This window comes from Hakea prostrata, chromosome 3, assembly GCF_041222555.1.
Source record: "Hakea prostrata isolate BN-2017 chromosome 3, UWA_Hpros_2, whole genome shotgun sequence".
In the NCBI taxonomy this organism is placed as follows: domain Eukaryota; kingdom Viridiplantae; phylum Streptophyta; class Magnoliopsida; order Proteales; family Proteaceae; genus Hakea; species Hakea prostrata.
Window position 1 is genome coordinate 26,972,121 of NC_142602.1, and position 20,718 is coordinate 26,992,838.

Genomic DNA, 20,718 nt, shown 5'->3' on the forward strand with positions numbered 1-20,718 from the left:
TCGAAAATCTTGATAGTTTCAACCAATAAATGCTAGGTTATGACCAATTTCAATCAACCCAATTTCAACAGTTTCGGGTGTTACAACCCATTTTGACGGTTTCGACCAGCCCATTAGATGTTGAGTTTTACCCCCAAAAATCCCTGCTCTCAACATGGTTTAACCCATCTCGGCCATCTCGGTTTCTGGCTGGTCGAAACCGAGATCTTGATCCTCGATAGCAAGAGAGGCCAGCTTAGTCTGGGCATGTTGCAGCCCAGGGGGAATAACATGATTGCCAGTGATCGTTCCCCATCTGAGAAGGAACCAGTGAAGTGTGTGACTATCGTGGCAAGAAGCGTCATACTAAGGGTATCTGCAGGAAACTACAACGCTGACCAACCAATTCCACCTTTGTGGGTCGTGGTCATGGCCCATCTCATGCTCATTACACTGAAAAGTTCCAGTCACTCTGGGTGCCACTCTCTCTCAGGGTGAGCTTCTAATGTTACCACAGTTGATGTCTAAATCAGAGCCCACTTCACCTGCAACTGCTTCTACCTCTGCCATGGTTGCTTTGGACTTGAACCTTTGCTCACTCACATATTTCATTTGGTTGCACACTTGCACTGTGCATCAGCCATATCCTGTCCTTGGATCATTGACTTTAATGCTACTGACAATATGATTGCTTCCTCTTTGGAATATTCCCCAAAAAAAAAATTAAGGGTGGCTGATGGTTCCCTTTTCTCTCTTTGGTGAGGATTCCATTCACTTTTCTCTTACCTAATCTCATTCCTCTACTTTGCATTTTCCTAATTTCTCTACTAATTTACTTCCAAGTGGTAATTAAACTTCAAATCTGAATTGTTTTATCCTTTTTACTTTTTCTTTTTTACCTCAAGAAGGATGTAGTAATTTTGGCTAGGGTATTTAGTCACTAGAATACTTGTCAGGATTTCTGTACATTTAGTCTCTTGTAACCCCCCCTATTAGGGTTTTACTTACGACAAATAAAGAATATCTCCATCATATTGACAGGGCAATAATTGCATCAACGAAAAACAAATATTAGAAAGAAATGATGAAGTCTCAAGATTAGAATCTCAACTTACGGATCACATACTCCAGTAGTTTTATTGAGTTTTGCGAGGGGGCAGTAAGAACCTAGCGGGCAAGCTTCATCACCAGGCATACAAAGGCAATAATAAGTATATGATTAGCTGGACATCCCATGTCATGTATAGAATTAAGGATAACTAATTTGAGATATTATAACTATCCACTGCGAATGAGATAAGGATACAAGTATACAGTGAGTAGTATATTTCTTGAAATTTCTGCAAGGCAATGGAGAAAGTTTTTAGCTCAGAATCAAATCAATCATAAAATAATAGGCAATCTTACCATTTCAGTTGGAAAAGGAGGAAAATGATTTTTGAACAAGAAAAGAAACGTGCATAGTTGATGTTCGTAACCACTTTCAAATCTGAAATTATGTTAAGTTCTTAGATAAATAAATAAATGAATTCAGAACTGCCACCTGAATATGTTTGAGCTACTCCAGTGTTTGGAATAAGAGAATTTCCTCCCTACTACTAAGCATTTCTTAGCCATGGAACATTACCAAACTGAACATATTGAGGTTGATAAGGCAATTCATCAAAGAAAAATTGCAGTCAGGTTGCATTTGTATTCCCTTTGTAAATACAAGTGATCAAGTGACAGATATCTTCATCAAAGTTCTTATTCCTAAACCAATTTAGTAACCCTGTTATGCAGGCTGGGAATGCATGACACTCATTCTCTAGCATCATGGGGAGGCCTTAGAGTTTTCTTTAAAGGCTACTTTTGCCACGGACTAGTAAGTAATAAGTCAGGTGGAGTTTCAGAATTTATTTAAAGGTTACTTTTGTTGCTGACTAGTTATGGTAACACAAAGTTGTAATTTTCTGTTTTTTTTCTCTTGCCTACCTAGGGAAGCCTACATAATATCAAGAATATTGTTGATGAATGGAATAGGTGAGAGGTGTCCACTCTCTCACAATAGATCCTCTCCATCCCTCTTTCTATTTCTCTCTTCTTCTCTTCTTCTTATTCTTCACATAGCTGCCAACCTTCATTCCATTGCTTGAACCGATTCTGTTGGATTCTGTTAGGAGTTAAATTAGAGTTTGTATTCATGTAAAATTCTATTCCTTGTAATAGTCTACTTTCCTCTTAATTATAAATAGAGGGCTTGAGATCATTGATCAATAAGCCATTCTACCAACATAGTGTTTCTCAACATGGCATCAAAGCCTAAGTTCGATTAGGGAAGAGAAAGAAAGAAGAAAAAAAAGAAGACCTACCTCAGCCGCAGCAACTGCTCCATCAAAACCCATCGTCTTCTGATTTTTTTCTGTCTTTCTTCTTCTTCTTAAACCATCGCAGAAAGAAGACCTACCTCAGCCACTGCAACTGCTCCATCGAAACCCATCTTCTTCTGATTTTTTCTGTACTTCACCATCGCCATCAAAGCAACCACAAACAGATTCGAGAGTTCGTGGCCGACAGAGATTTCGAGAATCGGAGAGCTCAAGAGGAGTAGAAGAGATTCGAAGAGAGTCAAACGCTACTGCTTTGCTTTCCAGAAATCTGCAACAAACTCTTTCAACCCATCGCCATCGCTACAGTTATTTTTCAAAAGGTGAAAAATGAAGAACTGCAGACAATTCTTTCAACATGGCAACTATCGATGGTACTACTGCTCCCACCGGCCCTGAACATTACCCCACTCTTCATCCTCTTTCGCTAAATTTGATGGGACAAATTATTTGATTTGGTCCCCATCTGCTTACTTGACTATTGCTGGAAGAGGACTTGTTGGATACATTAGGGGCACCACTATCAAACCTACTACCACAGGCGTTTCACAGGATAAATGGATCTCGAATGACTCTCTTATTATGTCATTTCTCTTGAATTCCATGATTCCAAATATTGCCCATGGATATCTATTACTTGATACTGCTGCCCAAATCTGGAAGGCTACTACTGAAACATATGGACAGTTAGGGAATGATGCACGGGTTTATGAGCTACGAAAGAAGCTTCATAAGACTACCCAAAAGGAACTGACTGTGGCCCACTATTATACTGAGTTGCGATCTCTTTGGCAAGAGTTGGATCATTATGGGGATTATCACCCCACTAATCCAGATGATGTGGCAACTTATAATAAGTACATTGATAAGATTCGAGTATATGACTTCTTGGCAAGTTTGAACGTGGAGTACGATCAGATCGGAGTGCAAGTCTTAAGTCGTTCTCCCTTTCCTACACTAGAACAATCTTATGCTCTTCTTCAGTGTGAGGAAAGTCGTCAATTAGCCATGCTTTGTACTCCTATTATAGAGAAATCAGCTTTACAGTCTGTTCGCACTAAATCTGATCCGGCTAAGGAGATTGTCAAGTGTGAGCACTGTCACAAACCATATCATACCAAGGAAAATTGTTGGAAACTACATGGGAAGCCTGCTGATTTTGAGCAAAAACGAGCACAAAGAAAGGGAAAACCAAAGGCTAATCTTTCTGAGACAGTTTCCACCACACCCTCTGCAAACATTGGTTTTTCACAGGAGGAGTTTGCTACTCAGCGACGTATTCTGCAGTCTTCTACTGCCGGTACAGCCTCGACCATTGCTTCTTCTACTACCCATACCAACTCCGACCTTGCTACTTCAGGTAAAACTTTTACAGGCTTTCAAGCTTCTTCAGTTTCTACTCCTTGGATCATTGATACAGGAGCCACAGATCATATGACAGGTTTATCCACCTCTTTCTTACAATATTCTCCAACTTCTGGAAAGGATAAAGTTCAAATTGCTAATGGCTCTTATTCTTCCATTGCTGGAAAAGGGACCATTCAACATTCTCCATCACTTTCTTTGTCTAAAGTTTTACATGTTCCCTCTTTCTCTACTAACTTGCTCTCTATCAGTAGTCTCAAACATGACTTGAATTGTAAAGTGATTTTTTCCCCATCTTACTGTGTCTTCCAGGATCTGGTCACAGGGAAGGAGATTGGACGTGGTAAACTAGACAATGGACTTTATTTGCTCGAGCCGATTGGAGAATCTACGTCTGCTTTGACTACATCTTCTAATCGGTCCATTCGGTAACATCAAATCTTCACCAGTGGCACTGTAGGCTAGGTCACCCCCCTCTAGAAACTCTTAAGAAAATATGTCCTTATTTGGTTTCTTCTTGTAATGAGGATAATTTTTTTGTGAAGCCTGCATTTTTGCGAAGCAGACTCGTTCTACTTATTTACCTTCTCTTCATAATAGAAAACCTATTCTTTTTATGCTAATTCATACTGATGTGTGGGGTCCCTGCCGACGTGTGTCTATTACTGGCCATAGGTACTTTGTTACTTTTATTGATTGTCACTCTCTTTCTACATGGATTTATCTTTTAAAACAAAAAAAAATGAGGTTTTCCGATGATTTCGTGATTTTCATAATATGATTAAAACTCAGTTCAATGCTACTGTGAAGATCCTTTGCAGTGACAATGGCACAGAGTATATTGATGGTGAATTTCAAAGATATCTCTCTGACTCTGGCATAATACATCAAACCAGTTGCGTTGATACGACTGCCCAAAATGGGGTTGCCGAAAGGAAGAATCGGCATCTCTTAGAGATAGCCCGTTCCATTATGATTGCTATGAATGTACCTGACCAATACAGGAGTGATGCTATACTCACTACTTCTTACCTTATCAATAGGATGCCCAGTAGAATACTTGGTTTTAAATGTCCTAATGAGATTCTTCAAGGAGCCTCTTCTTTTGTTATTCCCCCAAAGGTTTTTGGATGCGTGTGTTATGCCAGAACCATAGCCCACCAGAGTAAGCTGGTTCCCCGCGGCCTACGCTGCATATTTTTGGGGTATTCTGCTACTCAGAAAGGGTACAGATGTTATCATCCTCCTTCCATGAAAACCATTGTATCCATGGATGTAATTTTTCATGAGTTTTGCCCTTACTATACACCTCTCCAGGGGGAGAGTCCTAGAGGAGAGGTGTTCTATCCGACTCTAAATCTTTCTATCACACACCAACACAACTTAAGAGTCCCAGAAGAGTTTCCTAAGCGGGGGAAACTTCGACCAGTATAACTGAGGACTCTAATCCTCCACCTTCGATTTCTGAACCATGTGAAGAACCTAGCCAGGGGGAGACCACATCTGTGAAACACACTGTTGAGGTCTTTCAAAACCAGATTGACCAGAATAAGGAGGTACAGACTTATCAGAGGAAGAAATACAATCGGCTAAAGCAGGTGGAGAAAGGTGATACGTTACCACTTTAGTCTCCTGCTCAAGAATCAGATTCTACTGTTCCCCTTAAGGTATCTTCTTCTGATCTTCCTATTCCTGTTAGAAAAGGGGTCAGATCTTGTACTCAACATCCTATAGCTAAATATGTTTCTTATAACTCTTTGTCTGACTCTTACCGTGCTTTTATTTCCTCTCTGTCATCTGTATCTATTCCTAAAAGTTGGCAGGAAACCTATGCTGATAAGAGATGGAAGGCAGCTATGGTAGAGGAAATGCAGGCAATGAAAAAAAATGACACTTGGGAGCTGGTTACACTTCCTCCAAGAAAAAAACCAGTGGGCTGCAAATGGGTATTTGTGGTTAAACAAAATATGGATGGATCAATCAAAAAATTGAAAGCTAGACTAGTTGCAAAGGGGTTTACCCAAACCTATGAGATTGATTATCAGAAGACCTTTGCCCCTGTTGCGAAACTAAACACTGTGAGAGTTCTGTTGTTTATAGCTGTGAACAAAGACTGGAACTTGCACCAACTAGACGTAAAAAATGCCTTCTTACATGGGGAGTTAGCAGAAGAGGTCTTATGGAAATCCCACATGGTTTCTCCGATGACAATACTGCAGGGAAAGTTTGTCGGTTGAAGAGGTCAATTTATTGGTTAAAACAGTCTCCTAGATGCTGGTTTGGATGCCTCCTGAAGGCAATGACTTCTATTGGGTACAAGCAAAGCAATGCTAATCATACACTATTTGTCAAGAAGTCAGGTACTAACATCACACTTCTCATTGTCTATGTAGACGATATTGTCATCACAGGGAATGATGGTGAAGAAATTCAAAAGTTGAAGGAGCAGAGAGTTTGAAATTAAAGATCTAGGGAAGTTACAGTATTTTGTAGGGATTGAGGTGGCTTGATCAAATAAAGGTATATTCCTATCCCAAAGAAAGTATGTCCTAGATCTATTATCAGAAGTGGGAATGTTGGGGTGTAAAGCAGTTGATACCCCTATTGAAGCTGGAGCTAAATTTAAAGAAAAAGAGGGAGAACCAATGGAAAAAGGAAGATACCAGAGGCTGGTAGGGAAGCTTATTTACTTATCCCACACCAAGCCAAACATCGCTTATGTTGTAGGTATAGTGAGCCAATTCATGCATGATCCATAATTAGCTCATATGAAGGCTGTTAACAGAATACTACAGTATTTGAAGGGAACTCCTGGAAAAGGAATACTTTTGTCACCTGCTGATAACCTAAAAGTAGAAGCATACACTGATGCAGATTGGGCTAGATTTTCAGACAGGAAGTCAATTTCAGGTTACTGTACCTTTGTTGGAGGTAATCTAGTTACTTGGAGAAGTAAGAAACAGAACGTGGTAGTTTTATCTAGTACCGAAGCTGAATATAGAGCTATGGTTCGTGGAGTATGTGAGCTACTATGGTTGAAAGGCTTCTTGCAAGACATTGGAGTCCAAGTTCCAAACCCTATGATGTTATATTGTGACAACAAGGCTGCTATTAGTATTACTAATACTCCGGTGCAACATGATCAAACTAAGCACATTGAAATTGACAGGTTTTTTGTAAAAGGAAAGTTGGAACAAGGGCTTATCTGCATGCCTTTTGTAAGATCTGGAGACCAAGTAGCAGATGTTTTCACTAAGGGTTTGAAAGAAAGAGATTTCCTCCCTATTGTAGGCAAGTTGGGCATGACTAATATCTATGCCTCAACTTGAGGGGGAGTGTTGGATTCTATTAGGAGTTAAATTAGAGTTTGTATTCATGTAAAATTCTATTCCTTGTAATAGTCTACTTTCCTCTTAATTATAAATAGAGGGCTTGAGACCATTGATCAATAAGCCATTCTACCAACATAGTGTTTCTCAACAGATTCCTTTCTGATCTGTAACTTTAATAGGGCCAAACTTATATCCCTACATTAAACTCTGTGTTTTTAGTCCTCAATTGTAGCAGCAGCACTGTATTGGCATACTTGTAATTTTTTCCCATATTTAAATAGTGACACTAACATATATACTCAGTTGGGAGGAAAATACTTCTCCCTCTCATCCTTTCCTTTACCTCCTCAATCATCTCTGATGGGTCCTCCATCTCCTTGGCTGGAACATTGGCACCCTATGAATATCCTCTATAATACACTTTTATGCTCACATGGTAATGTGGTATACAAGTCGAGGATCCCAAAAACTACCCTTCCTATCCTCCCTTATCTCCCATGGATCTTAGTGATGTAAATTGTTCCACAGAGCCTACAGTTGCTTCGCCAAACCCTAGGACCCCTTTTCTTGAACCAGGGGTATTTTGGTGATTTTGCCAAATTTCATGGAGTCCAGATTGTTGTCTGGACCCCAGATCTACTTTTGTTTTCTTATTTGAGTCCATATTTTACAAGTTATTGAAGAGTCCTTGTCTAGGTGCCATTCCCAATTGTGTTGGGATCCCCTAATTTGAATCCACTTTTATTTAGAATCCTATTTTAATCTCTTTAGAGTGAGTTATGATAGAGTTTTCGTTTATGTTGGAAGTTGTTAGGCTTCCTAATCAGGGTCCTATTTTATTTTTACTTGAGGCTATAAATAAAGCATCCTTTTTTTGGGATGGATAATAAAGCCTCCTTACTCAGTAATTAACAAGTTGAATTGAATAAAATTCCTGAGTTTGGAGAATCAAAGTTGTGGCATTCTTTGGAGGGCCCCGGCAGAATTAAGAGTGCATCTTCTTCAATTCCAGTAGCAAGTCAACCATAACAGCAGGCTTTCCTTGTTCTCCAAGTAAGTAAACACTACCCCAGCCCTTCCCCCCCTTCTCCCAAACTACCTGCAGGCCCCTCCCACCCTTCTTCTTCCTGCAGCAGCATCAAATTCCCTTCCCTATAACCCTCGATTTCCTAACCCTATCACCCCCTCCCTTCCCCTATAGGATCAGACCATTCCGCGTCCCTAATTTCTACTTCATCAAACGGCCTTCATCCTTTCCAATTCTCTGTGATTCATCTTCAACCTCCGAAAACTTAACTCTAGTTTCAATTATTTACAACTCCTATATCTTCCTAACCCTAACTCCAATCACCTAACCCTCTTACTCTCTTAGGATTAGCTTCCCTAGCCCCTCAACCACAATCGATCCCAACCCCAGCCCATTCCAAGAATCCCAACCCCTGCAGGAATATTCAAACCTATCCTAAACCAACTAGAACTGACCTAGACACACTGGAATAAACCTGAAATTATAAATCTTCAACAACAGCCCTCTCCCCAACCCCACTCAAACCCTAGAACTTCAGATTCAAACCCACAAACTTGCTGTCCAGTCTAGAACTTCAACACAGCAGCAGCTGAACCTTGGTAGTTGGTATCACCCCTCCCAAGCCCTAAACCCCTAAGACTTGAACCTATACTTACTGTCAGGCCTGAAACTTAAGTTGCAGAAAGAATACAAGCTTCAAACCCCATTCCCTTCGGTTCTAAGCCTGGATGAACCCTTCTTGGGTACTGTTTTGTTTCTTTATATCCTAATTCCTCCAAGATATCTCCTATAAGACTGCTGGTTCCCTGAGAGAGGATCCTAGAGTGAACCTAAATCTAAGGCAACATCACTACAAGATAAACCCTAGAATTTTGGTTTACATCAATTAGTCTCCCTTCCAAATCCATCCCCCCCCCCCAACTGGTCTTACTTAGATCTAAGCCTCCATTCCCTCTCTTCTTACCAAGCCTCCCTCTCCCCTCCTCTGACTTGACTGTTTGGCTTGCTCCCCCTACTGGCCCCTTCAACCTTGCCTACGCTTGGAACAATCCAAGCACCCACCCTGCTAACCCTATCCCATAGCAACTTTTCTAGCGTAGAGGTCATATTCCTCATCATGCCTCACCGTGTGGAGAGCCCCAAAACTTTGCCCTTGCAATAAAACCTTCCTCATCCACCGTCACATCCCTGTCCCCCCCCCCAAATTGTATCCTTTGTTGTAATGGAACTGAAGATGTCAACCCCTCTTCTTTACCTATTCCCTTGCTTCATTGCTTGCTCCATTTAGATGCATTCCAATAGTTCCATTTGGTCTCATTCTAGACATTTTGTACTTTATTTGGGTATGGTTTTGGATTTCTAGATCCTTCACTAGTAACTTTGTATGTGACAATTGAGAAACTAGTTTTTGGGCTTTACTCTGCCAAATCTAGATGGAGCGGAATCTTAGGAGACGAACTTTCAACTATAAAATTTTCGACTTGATTTGGGAAGCCATATGTTTTGATGCCAGTTTTTGCATTCAGTTGTTACCCCAACCCCACAGTCAGGACATGTGAAAAAATAGGCATGTTGTTATTACTTTTGGTTTGGCCTTGTTGACTCCCTAAGTGCTCTCTTCCCCCACCCCTGTTTTTCTTCCTCCAGGTTTGGTAATAGTTTTCAGAAAAAAAGAATGTTGATACTGTGTTGATCACTAACCAAAAGTCTCATCCGCCATATCTTCTTCTTTTCTCTCTTCCTCTTCCTCCTCTCTTCCTCTTCCTCCACTAAGGGAAATGGTTCCATCTTACCAGCTGCAGTCTTTCTCCTACAGTTTTAGTGTACAAATCATACCTATAATTCTATGTATCCTACCCAATGTGCTACACTCCTACTTCAAATGATTACTGTTGAGAATATGCACGGTCCAATGCTGCTGCCTTGGTGCACATGTGATGCAGCACAACCAGAAGTTACTGTTCACGCTACAGTAGCATGAACAGTAACCTAGATGATATTTTTCATATTTGGTGGGCCCCAAGTCCAGCTTGCATGGAAATAGATTCAAATTTGGTGGACCCAAACTCCAGCTTACAAGGAGATAAAACAGGATCTGTTTTCATGGGAGTTCTAGAGATAATTTAGAATTTTGTTATTTATTATTGGGATAATCATGTAATCAAAGTTTTTATTTGGGTAGGATATCTAGGATAAGTTTTAGTTAGTTTTAAATTCCTAAGAGTCCTAGTAAGATCAGTCTTTTGTTAGTTTTAAATTACCAAGAGTCCTATTATAGTTGTTTTCGTATCAAGTATGTTTGTTTTGTTATTTAAACACTTGTAATCAGCTTATTGAGCATGGAATAGAAAAATATGAATTGAAGCTTTAGCTTTGTGCGTCTGCAGCAGCCCCCCCCTCTCTATCTCTCTCTCCTCTTTTCTTCTTCTTCTTATAAGTGTTCTTCTCCTCCTTCTCCTTCTTCGCTTATTTTCTCATTTCTCCTTCTTCCTCTTTCTTCTCTATTTTGTCCCCCATTATTTGGTTCGAGCCCAAACCTGGATAGATCTCTTCTTTACCTCATCGTTTGTTCAACCTTCTTTTCTCTCTTCTTTTTTCTTCTCTCTTGAGATCTTTCTACTCTTCATCCTTTCTTTATTGCCCTAATTTCTTTTCTTGTAATCTGACATCTACAACACCTATCATCCTTTTTTTGTGGTGCCATCTGGCTATTTTTTCTATGAAACTTGAACAGTTTTTTTTAGAGAGGAGAAATTGATACAGCACACCAGTTTTGTTCCCTACATAGCTGAACAGTACCTGTGTATTTTTCATTTTGGTGGGCCCGCCTCTGGATGTTCAAATTTTGGACCCAAAATCCAGCTTCAAGGAGATTGGTCGTTTTCTGGTTCTTTTTATTTGTTATTTTTTTGGGATAATCATGTATCAAGTTTTTATTTGGGTAGGATATCTGGATAAGTTTTAGTTAGTTTTAAATTCCTAAGAGTCCTAGTAAGATCGCTTTTTGTTAATTTAAATTACCAGAGTCCTATTTGTTTTTTTGTGTCTGTATGTTTGTTTTGTTATTTAACACTTGTATCAGCTTTTGAGCTGGTATTGATTGGCTTTAGCTTTGTGCCTTTGAGCGCCCCCCTCTCTCATCTCTCTCTCTCCTCTTTTCTTCTTCTTCTTATAGTGTTCTTCTCTTCTTCTCTTCTTCGCTTGTTCTTCTCAGTTTCTCCTTCTTCCTCTTTCTTCTTTATTGTTCTTTCTTCTCTATTCTTCCCATTAACTCCTTCTCTTTCTTTGCTCTTGTCTACTTTCCTTTTTCGCGGTTCCTGGTCTACGTTGACGCTGCGTTTCTTTTTCTGTTCTTTTCTTTTTGGAACTTTATAATTTCTTAGTACTTTCTATTTTCAGTTTCTATGAATTGTACTATTAGTTTCCTTTTATGGAGGGCAAGTTAAGTTGATTCTTAATTTGTAATTCAGCCTGGCTTATATAGAGGTTCTTCTGTCTAAAACTCTTCTGTTGCAGTTCTTCATCTTCTTCTTCTTCTTCTCTTGTGTTTTCTTCTTCATTCTCTTTCAAGTTCAGCTACTGTTTTGGTTGTTAGTTGTTTACTAACTGGTATCAGGCTTTCTGTCATGGGTTGTTCTCAGTGTTCTCTCTGAATTCTTTTTCTTTCCTTACTTTCCGCCCCTTTCTGTCGTTTTGTTGTCGTGGTGTATAATGTCTATTTTTTTCTTACCTCCTACTTATCCCGCACTTTCTTGTTTGTCTTTTTTTTCTGCTTCTCAGTCTTTACCTTATTTTCTGCAGTTCTTCATCCAGTCTGCAGATCCTCTTTTTTCCTTCCTGCAAACACCTATTTGATTCTGTGTTACATTTTTCTGCTATCCTTCTTCAATTTCTGGGCAGTTTTATCTACTCATGTATTATATATTCAATTATTGGTGATTCAATGAAAAGCACTGCTGAATCCGGGCTCTTGCGTACGTGAACGTCGTTACCTCCATCAAATTAAAGGTAGCTCTAATTATTTTTGTGTCTCGCTCTGTTTCTTCTTCAGGTGCTTAAGTTTATTCAGAGTGAACCTCCTACTGAGTATGCCAAATCCTACCCTGGTTGGACTCAAGATGACGCATTATTAATTCAGTTTGGAACGTTGGGCCTATTGCTCCTGTTTGTTGTTTCATTAATTGCGGGAATATGGGATGATCTACAAGAGGCATTTCCCAGCAAAAATTGACTCTATTTCGCCTTTATGACAAGATACTTCAGTTTTGCAGGTGCTAATCACTTCGGTTGTTCATTCTGTTGGGTATGATGGAGATTAAATAGTTTCAGCCTCTTACTACTAACATTGTGTTGGTTCTTTGAGTCTATGGTTTGTATGGGTTAAATTAGAGTTTGCATTCTGTAAACTTCTATTCCTTGTAATAGTCTACTTTCCACTTTATTATAAATAAAGGGCTTGAGATCTGGATCAATAGCCATTCACCACATCGTTTCTTTCACATGCTCGGCCTTTCGTTGTCTTTTTCTTCTCTTTCCTTTTTTCTCTGCCTATTTTTTTCGTTCTTCGATCTGCTTCGTTGTTTTTTTTCTTCTCGTTCTTCCACCTATCTTTTCTGTTGCGAGACCCAGAAAATATTTCTAACCCATCGCCTTCTTTTCTTTCTTCTTTTGGTTCCTCCTTTTTCTCTCTTTGTTCTTTGTTCCGCCCTCTGGTTCGTTGGGAGGCCGAAGAAAAAAAAAGGACGCCGTCCCTTCCTCTTTTCTGCTTCTTCTCTTTTGTTGATCCCCCCCTGCTCCTTTTTTCAACCCTCCCTTTTTCTTCTTCTTCCCTCCCCTCTTGGCCGCGGCGACTCCCACCCTCTTCTTCTATCTTCTTCTTAGTTTCTCTCGTCTCTCCATCCCTCCACCTTCCTCGACGTTCTTCTTTTTTCTGTGGTGTGTGGGAGTATCTTGTTTTTTTTTGGTTGTTTTTTGGTTCACCTCCTTGTTTTTAGCTGTTAGGTTCTTCTTGCTCTTTCCTGCCCTTTTTTCCTTTTTGTCTCTCTTCTTTGCCGCCCCTTTTTTTCTCTATTCTTGCGGGTTTTCGTCTCCCTGGTGCTTTTTGTCACGCACTTTGTGTCCCTCCCCTCCGTTTTTCCCTTTTCTTCTCTTTTGTTTCCTTCTTCTCTCCTCCTTTTTGGCTGTTGGTCATTACGGCATCCCTCTTCCCCCTCCTTTTTACTGGATTCCCTCTCTTTTATGTCTTCCTTTTGAATTCCAGCATCCATATTCCTTCCTTCTCCCCATCGGCTCTCCTATGCATATGTGCCTTTTCTCGGCTCTGGCTACCGGACTAACTCTCCTTTTCTCTCTCTTTCGTTTCTTGTTTCCCCCCTTCCAGTGTGTGGTGCTTAGGTACTTTGTTCGTTGCTTCTCTTTCTGTCTCTCGTGCTCTTTCTTCTCCTTTCCTACCTCGCTTGCTCTTTGGGGTTTCATGTCACCTCTCTTTTGATCACTTCTTCTCTTCATTCGGCTAAGGAGATTGTCAAGTGTGAGCACCGTCACAAACCATATCATACCAAGGAAAATTGTTGGAAACTGCATGGGAAGCCTGCTGATTTTGAGCAAAACGAGCACAAAGACAAGGAAAATCAAAGACTAATCTTTACGAGACAGTTTCCACCACACCCTCTGCGGACGTTGGTTTTTCACGGAGGAGGTTCGCTACTCATGACGTATTCTGCAGTCTTCTACTGCCGGAACAGCCTCGACCACTGCTTCCTCTACTACCCCTACCAACTCCTACCTAGCTACTTCAGGATCTGGGGAAGGAGATTGGTCGTGGTAAATGGACTTTATTTGCTCGAGCCGATTGGAGGATCTACTTTTGCTTTGACTACATCTTCTAATCCGGTCCATTCGGTAATATCAGACCTTCATTAGTGGCACCATAGGCTCGGTCAACCCCCTTTCAAATTTTGTCATTTTCTCTAGATTTGTTTTTTATGATTCTTTCATCTTAACATTACAATTTCTTCCTTTCCAAGTTTCCCCATTGGCTTGAATTTTGTCTTAAGCCATTATCTTACCTTGGTGGACCATGGACCATATCATTTAGGGATTTCCTTTATTCTTGTTTTCCCACGTGTAAAGCTACACGTGAGGGGGAGATTGAATCTCTATTACAATTCAATGCCTTTCATGTAGACTTCCTCATGTAGAATTTGATCTTTGTTACCTTTGAAAGTTTGTCCCTTACCTTCGCAATCTTCTACTCCTTTGAAAGTTTGTCCCTTACCTTCGCAATCTTCCACTTTGGAGATCTAACATTGCTATAGAGCTATCTTTTTGATCTGCGGAACTTGATCTCTGTTAACCCCGGAGATTTGCCCCTTAACTTGACATCTTCCCTTCGAGATCTAACCTTGCAAAAGACTTGTCATTTGACCTTTGCAGAACTTGATCTCTATTACCTTTGGAGATTGTCATTTATCTTGACAAATTTTCCCCTATCTTTGGAGATTGTCCCTTGGCAAACTTTCCCTTTAAAGATCTAACATTGCTACAAATCAGAACTTTCACTTTGGCTGTTTTACCCTAGCTATTGTTACCCCAAAAATATATTTTCCCTCGGTTGTGCGAAATTTAGTCTTCTCAACATTTGAAGATTCTACTTTTTTACTTGGGCGTTCTTCCTGGAGACATAAAGTTGCGGTAAAGATGAGGACAAATCAAATGGAAGTCTATAAGGCACGTAATCTATAAGTTTGAAGATCAAATTGCAGATGTTTACCGACGGATGTTTTATACTTATTTGGTCAAGTTGGACATGTGTGATATCCATGCCTCAACTTGAGGGGGAGTGTTGGATTCTATTAGGAATCTAATAAGAGTTTGTATAGGAGTTAAATTAGAGTTTGCATTCATGTAAACTTCTATTCCTTGTAATAGTCTACTTTCCACTTTATTATAAATAAAGGGCTTGAGATCATGGATCAATAAGCCATTCACCACAATCGTTTCTTTCAACACATTGAGAAACTTAAAACTCAAAGGAACGAATTTTTGCATCCAAATTTCTTGCTAGTTTAAATATTGAACTAAAGGCCGTCAAAGGCCACCTTCTAGCTGGTGAACATGTTCATAACCTTAATGATGCCTATTCTAGACTTTAGTGGATTACCTTACCTGAAGGGGGTTCCTCTGGAAATAACACTAAGGGAGATATTTCAGCTTTTACTACATCTCGTGGAAGAGGATGTGGTCATGCTTCGGGGGGAGTTAGTAGACCTCCCAGAGGTTGTGGTGTTCAACAGTCTAATAAGGCATCTAGGTTTTGAACTCATTGTGGTAAAACTGGACATTTGGTGGAAGCTTGTTGGGCCAAACATGGAAAGTCAAAGTGGGTAAACAACTTGCCAATTATACCGCATCTTATGGTGGTACTGACAAGGTAACAAACAATGATAGTGGTTTTGGATCTTCTTCGGGGGACTTGTCTAAGACTCTTCGAGATGATGTAAGCCAAATCCTTCACCGTCTACAAAATATTGAGACCTCCGCTTCCACATCCGCTGGTACTTCTGCTGCTGACACGGTAACAAGCAATGACAGTGGTTCTGGATCTTCTTCGGGTGACTTGTCTAAAACTCTTCGAGATGATGTAAGCCAAATCCTTCACCGTCTACAAAATATTGGGACCTCTCGCTTCCACATCCACTAGTACTTCTGCTGCCACTCTTTCTCATGCAGCTAATGCAACTCTTCTCACTTCTACATCCACCCCTTGGATCATTGAATCAGGGGCTTCTTCCCACATAACCAGTAAGTCATCACCATTTAGCTCTTTCTCTAAGTTTTGCAACTAGTAATTCAGTTATCATAGCCAATAGAACTTCCACACTTATTCTGGGGCTCCGAAGTGTTTCTCCTACACCTTCTCTAACTTTGTCTTCCATTCTTCATGTTGCTAATTTTCCCTTTAATTTATTATCTATAAGCTAGGTAACTAAAACATTAAATTGCTTTGTAACCTTTACTCCTCATTCTTGTGTTTTCTAGGACCTTCACATGAGGAAGACAATTGGAGGGTGTGAAAGGCACAAACTCTACTATATGGACTATGCTACCCCTACTACGGCTCTCTTTGATGATGGCGTAGATGCCTTCCAATGGCATTGTTGTTTAGGCCACCTTTCCTTAGCTAGATTAAAGATTTTGTTCCCTTCTTCAAAGTCAGTGTTTAAGTTAAATTGTGAAGTGTGTGAGTTGGGGAAGCACCACTGTGCCACCTATCCTCAATGCTGTGTTCCTTATAGTGAGTCTTTGTTTTCTCTTGTTCATTCAAATATTTGGGGTCCTTGCAGAGTTAATAATAGGCATGGGTTTTAGTATTTTGTTACTTTTGTGGATGAATTTTCACATCTTACATGGTTGTATCTTCTGAAAGATCGAACAAAGTTTATGCCTATATTTAAAATTTTATTGATGAAGTAACAACTCAGTTTTCTCTTTCTATTGAAATTTTTAGATTAGATAATGCGTAAATGTACAAACTGATATCTCTAATTTGTGTGACTCCCTCGAAATGATTCATCAAACTAGTTGTTCATTCACTCCCTAAACAAAATGAAGTGGCTGAACGCAAGAATCACCAACTTTTGGAGGTTGCACATGCTCTTTTAATTCAGATGAATGTCCCTAAAAATTACTGGTGTGATGTGATTTTAACCGCTGGTCATTTGATTAATTGATATGACTTTACTTTTGAACAAATCTCCGTTTTCTGTTGTTTTTCCAAATAGAGAACATTATTTAGTTCAACCCAAAAGTTTTGGCTGTGTGTTTTGTTCACATACCTCATACTGTGGATAAACTTTCCCCTCGGTCAGTCAAATGTATTTTTCTTGAGTACTCACGTACTCAGAAAGGTTTTCGATGTTATGACCTAGTACATCAGAAATAGTTTGTTAACGTGAATGTGACATGTTTTGGGGATACCCCATATTATAGTAATCCATCTTTACTTGATGTTTTAAAAGATGTTCCTCCCATTCCCTCTTTAGTTCCTTCAAACGACAATGTCCCTCTACAGGTTTATCAGCAGAGACGTAAGTTGGCAGAGCATATTATGGATCATATAGATCATCTTGTTGATACTGGCAGCTCTCCTTTAGAGGAGGCTGAAGCAAGTCAACAAAAGTTCCCTCTTCATCTTCTCCACCAGCAGCTTCTTCTAATGGAGATCCCACCATGGTTGTCAAGGCGATAAGGTAAGGCAAGGCGATAGAAGGCAACGAAAACCAAGGTGATACCAAGTAAGCGACACCAAGTCGCCTTGATCCAAAGATGGGCCTAGGCACCTAGGCGGAAGCTTTAACCACTATGGATCCCACTCCTACTTCAAATGACTTACCAATTGCCTTGAGAAAAGGTACTTGTACTTGCACTTTATGTTCTCACATTATTTATCATGTTTCTAATTATGTATCTATTTCTCATCTACCTCCCAAATTTCGTTATCTTGATCTTTCTCTATTTGCCATTCGTATTCCTACCAATCATAGTGAGGCTCTTAAAAACCCCAGCTGGAAAGCTACCATGGACTTGGAAATGGATGCTTTACAATCTCATCATACATGGTCTTTGGTAGACTTGCCTCGTGGAAAAGATGTGGCGTGTTGTCGGTGGGTGCATACTACTAAGTATCATTCTGATGGTATTGTTGAATAGCTCAAGGCTCGATTGGTAGCTAAAGGTTATACACAAACGTATAGTGTGGATTATTTTGAGACTTTCCCTCCTGTGGGTAGACTTAATTATATCCGTGTGTTGATTTCTTTAGCTGTTAATTATGATTGGCCTCTCTTTCAGCTTGACATTAAAAATGCCTTCTTGTATAGTGATCTTAATGAAGAGGTGTATACGGAGCAACCTCCAAGGTATGTTGCTCAAGGTGAAGATAGTACTCATGTTTTTAGCTTACATAAGGCTATCTATGGACTTAAACCATGGGCTTAATTTGATAAATTTAGTAAAACTGTGGAATGTTTTGAATTTACCCAGTGTTATTCTGATCACTCTATTTTTGTTAGATGACAAGGTGGTAGTGTTGTCATTATGGTTGTCTATGTCGATGACATTATTCTTTCAAGCAATATATTGGGGCTATCAATATAGCCAAGGCATTCTTGCAGAAATCTTTTCAAACCAAAGACTTGGGTGATCTACATTATTTCTTGGGAAGTGAGGTAGTTCAGAGTAAACAAGGTGTTAGTTTGTCCCAGAGAAAGTATGTGTTGGATCTTTTGGAAGAAACTGGTATGCTTGCCTCTAAACCTGCTGGTATTCCCATAGATCCTCAGTTGAAGTTAGGAGTGGATGATGGTGACTTGTTAGATGATGTCCATCGTTACAAAAGTCTTATTGGAAAACCAATTTCTCTCACCGTCACTCATCCAAATATTTCCTATTCAGTTGATGTGTTAAGCTAGTGTATGTAGGGCCCTAGAAAGGCCCATTTGGATGGAGCTATAAGAGTGCTTCGATATCTCAAGAGTGCGCCTAATAAGGGGGCTGGTTGATCGACCAAACAAGAGTATGGATCTGGTTGTTTCCTCTGATGCAAATTGGGCAGGGTCTACACCTGATTGCCGGTCTATTACGGGTTATTGTACCTTTCTTGGTGGAAATCTTGTAACTTGGAGGAGTAAGAAACAAGCTATTGTTGCCCGTTCTAGTGCTAAGGCAGAAATAGAACCATGGCCCACACAGCTGCCGAGTTGATATGGCTTCGTTCCTTATTGGAGGAAATAGGATTCCCATTTCCAGCCCTATGAAAATGTTTTGTGATAATCAAGCTGCTAGTTACATTGCCAGTAATCCAGTTTTTCATAAGAGAATGAAGCATATAGCAGATGACTGTCACTTCGTTCGCGATGCAATCAAGAAGAAAATCATTGAAACCCCCTTTGTGAGTTCTGCTCATCAGCTGGCGGATTGTTTACTAAGGCTTTGTTCAAGCCAAGTTTTCATTATATCTGTTGCAAGCTGGGCAAGGGAGATTTGTCTGCTCCAGCTTGAGGGGAAGTGTTGAGAATACGCATGATCCAAGGCTGCTGCCTTGGTGCGCATGCCTTGGACAGTCTTTCTTGGTGCTCAAGTTCTCTACTTTCCTTTTTGAGACAAGGTTCCTTAGTCATGAAGAGTTAGACAGCATAGAAGTTGTTATTTTCATATCGTTTCTAATTTCATGTTCTTTCCTTTTTTGGAACTTTCTATTTTTCAGTACTTTCTATTTTCTGTTTTTGTGAGATGTACTATTAGTTTCCTTTTATGGAGGACAGGTTAGCTTGCTTCTCAAATTGTAATTCATCCTAGCAGCATTATAAATAAAAAAGGAGCAATTCTAGTCTGCTCTTGATAGAATCGCAGCTCAATGTTGCAGATTCTTCATCTTCTTCTTCTCTTCTGTTTTCTTCTTCATTCTCTCTCTAGTTCAGCTATTGTTTTGGTTGATTAAAGCTTGTTTACTAAAAATTAGTTTGCTCAAGCAACACAGTGAAAGTTAAGTACCCATAGGATAAGTCAACCATTTACATTTCAAGTGGTGTGTCTTTTAGGTATGGGCTCTATTTTCTGCTTTTTTCCATAGTAATTATATTATGCATCTTTTACAACATTTTTAACAAATACAACAGCTACTATTACTTAGCCTTATCCCAAGACATATGACAAATATGATACAAAATTAATGAAAAAGAAATAGAAAAAAGATACGATATCATTTATTGATCAGAACAACTTATGCATTTACTTTAGTTCATACTTCTTACTTAGGCAGCAGCGTCAATAAATTCATGATACCAATAAATTGCAATACTACATACTTCAGGAACTCACATTACCACTTTTTGAAGGGAAAAAGAAAAAAAAGAAGAAGAAAAAAAACAACAAAGCAAGACAGTTTCAAGTAGACATAACTTTTGTATGCAATAAACAGCACATCAAATACAGGAACTACTGTTTGAAACTCAAACTAAGACAATGATATTGGACTACTAACATTGCACCACAAAAGCTAGAAAAATGAAAAATTAACCAAATCTCAGAAGTTTTCAATTATTTTTCCATAGACAAGAAATTTTATAATTAAAAAGAAGTTAAAAGAAACCCATGACATAAAAGAAATGCAAAACAACCATATGTAACTCATTCATTAGAAGTTTTTCTCTAATAAAAAATATGCTAGTCAGCATGAATACTTACGTATCATGCAAGTAATACCATGAGGGCAGAAAAACCCCGCACAACAGGGCTTGCAGTTACCAGTCCTACGAGGAATGTCACGTGAATTCTTTAGATCGACCTTCTGACTAGTGCCAACACTACAAGCCCATCCAGGCTCACATCCAGAAATCCATGAAGTCAAATTACAGTTCTTGTTTGGTTTCAAGTAATTAGTACTCTTCGACCCTCTTTCAAAGAAAGTGCTGAAATAAAACTTGATTTCTGCTGCTGTACACAAGCGACGAGAGAGATCTCCTGAAGATCCAGTTTAGTCTATAGTTAAAATGATACCAAAGCTAGAACAACTTTAATTAGATATTGACTAAATTTAGTATAAAAAATAAAATTCAGAAAGGATTTTCATTCACTTGATTCATCTGAA

The 20,718-nt window shown here is 39.4% G+C and overlaps 1 protein-coding gene across 1 annotated transcript in view; it reads right to left on the bottom strand.

Annotated features, from left to right (window-relative positions):
* Window positions 1-20,718, bottom strand: part of LOC149021932 (ABC transporter G family member 28-like) — a 94,449-nt gene that overhangs the window by 61,880 nt on the left and 11,851 nt on the right. The window contains exons 3-4 of the mRNA XM_089150135.1: window positions 20,316-20,591; window positions 1,095-1,158 (exon numbers count right to left, since the gene is read on the bottom strand). Of these exons, the coding sequence (XP_089006261.1) occupies window positions 1,095-1,158; window positions 20,316-20,591 (340 nt within the window). The remainder of the gene's footprint in view (window positions 1-1,094; window positions 1,159-20,315; window positions 20,592-20,718) is intronic.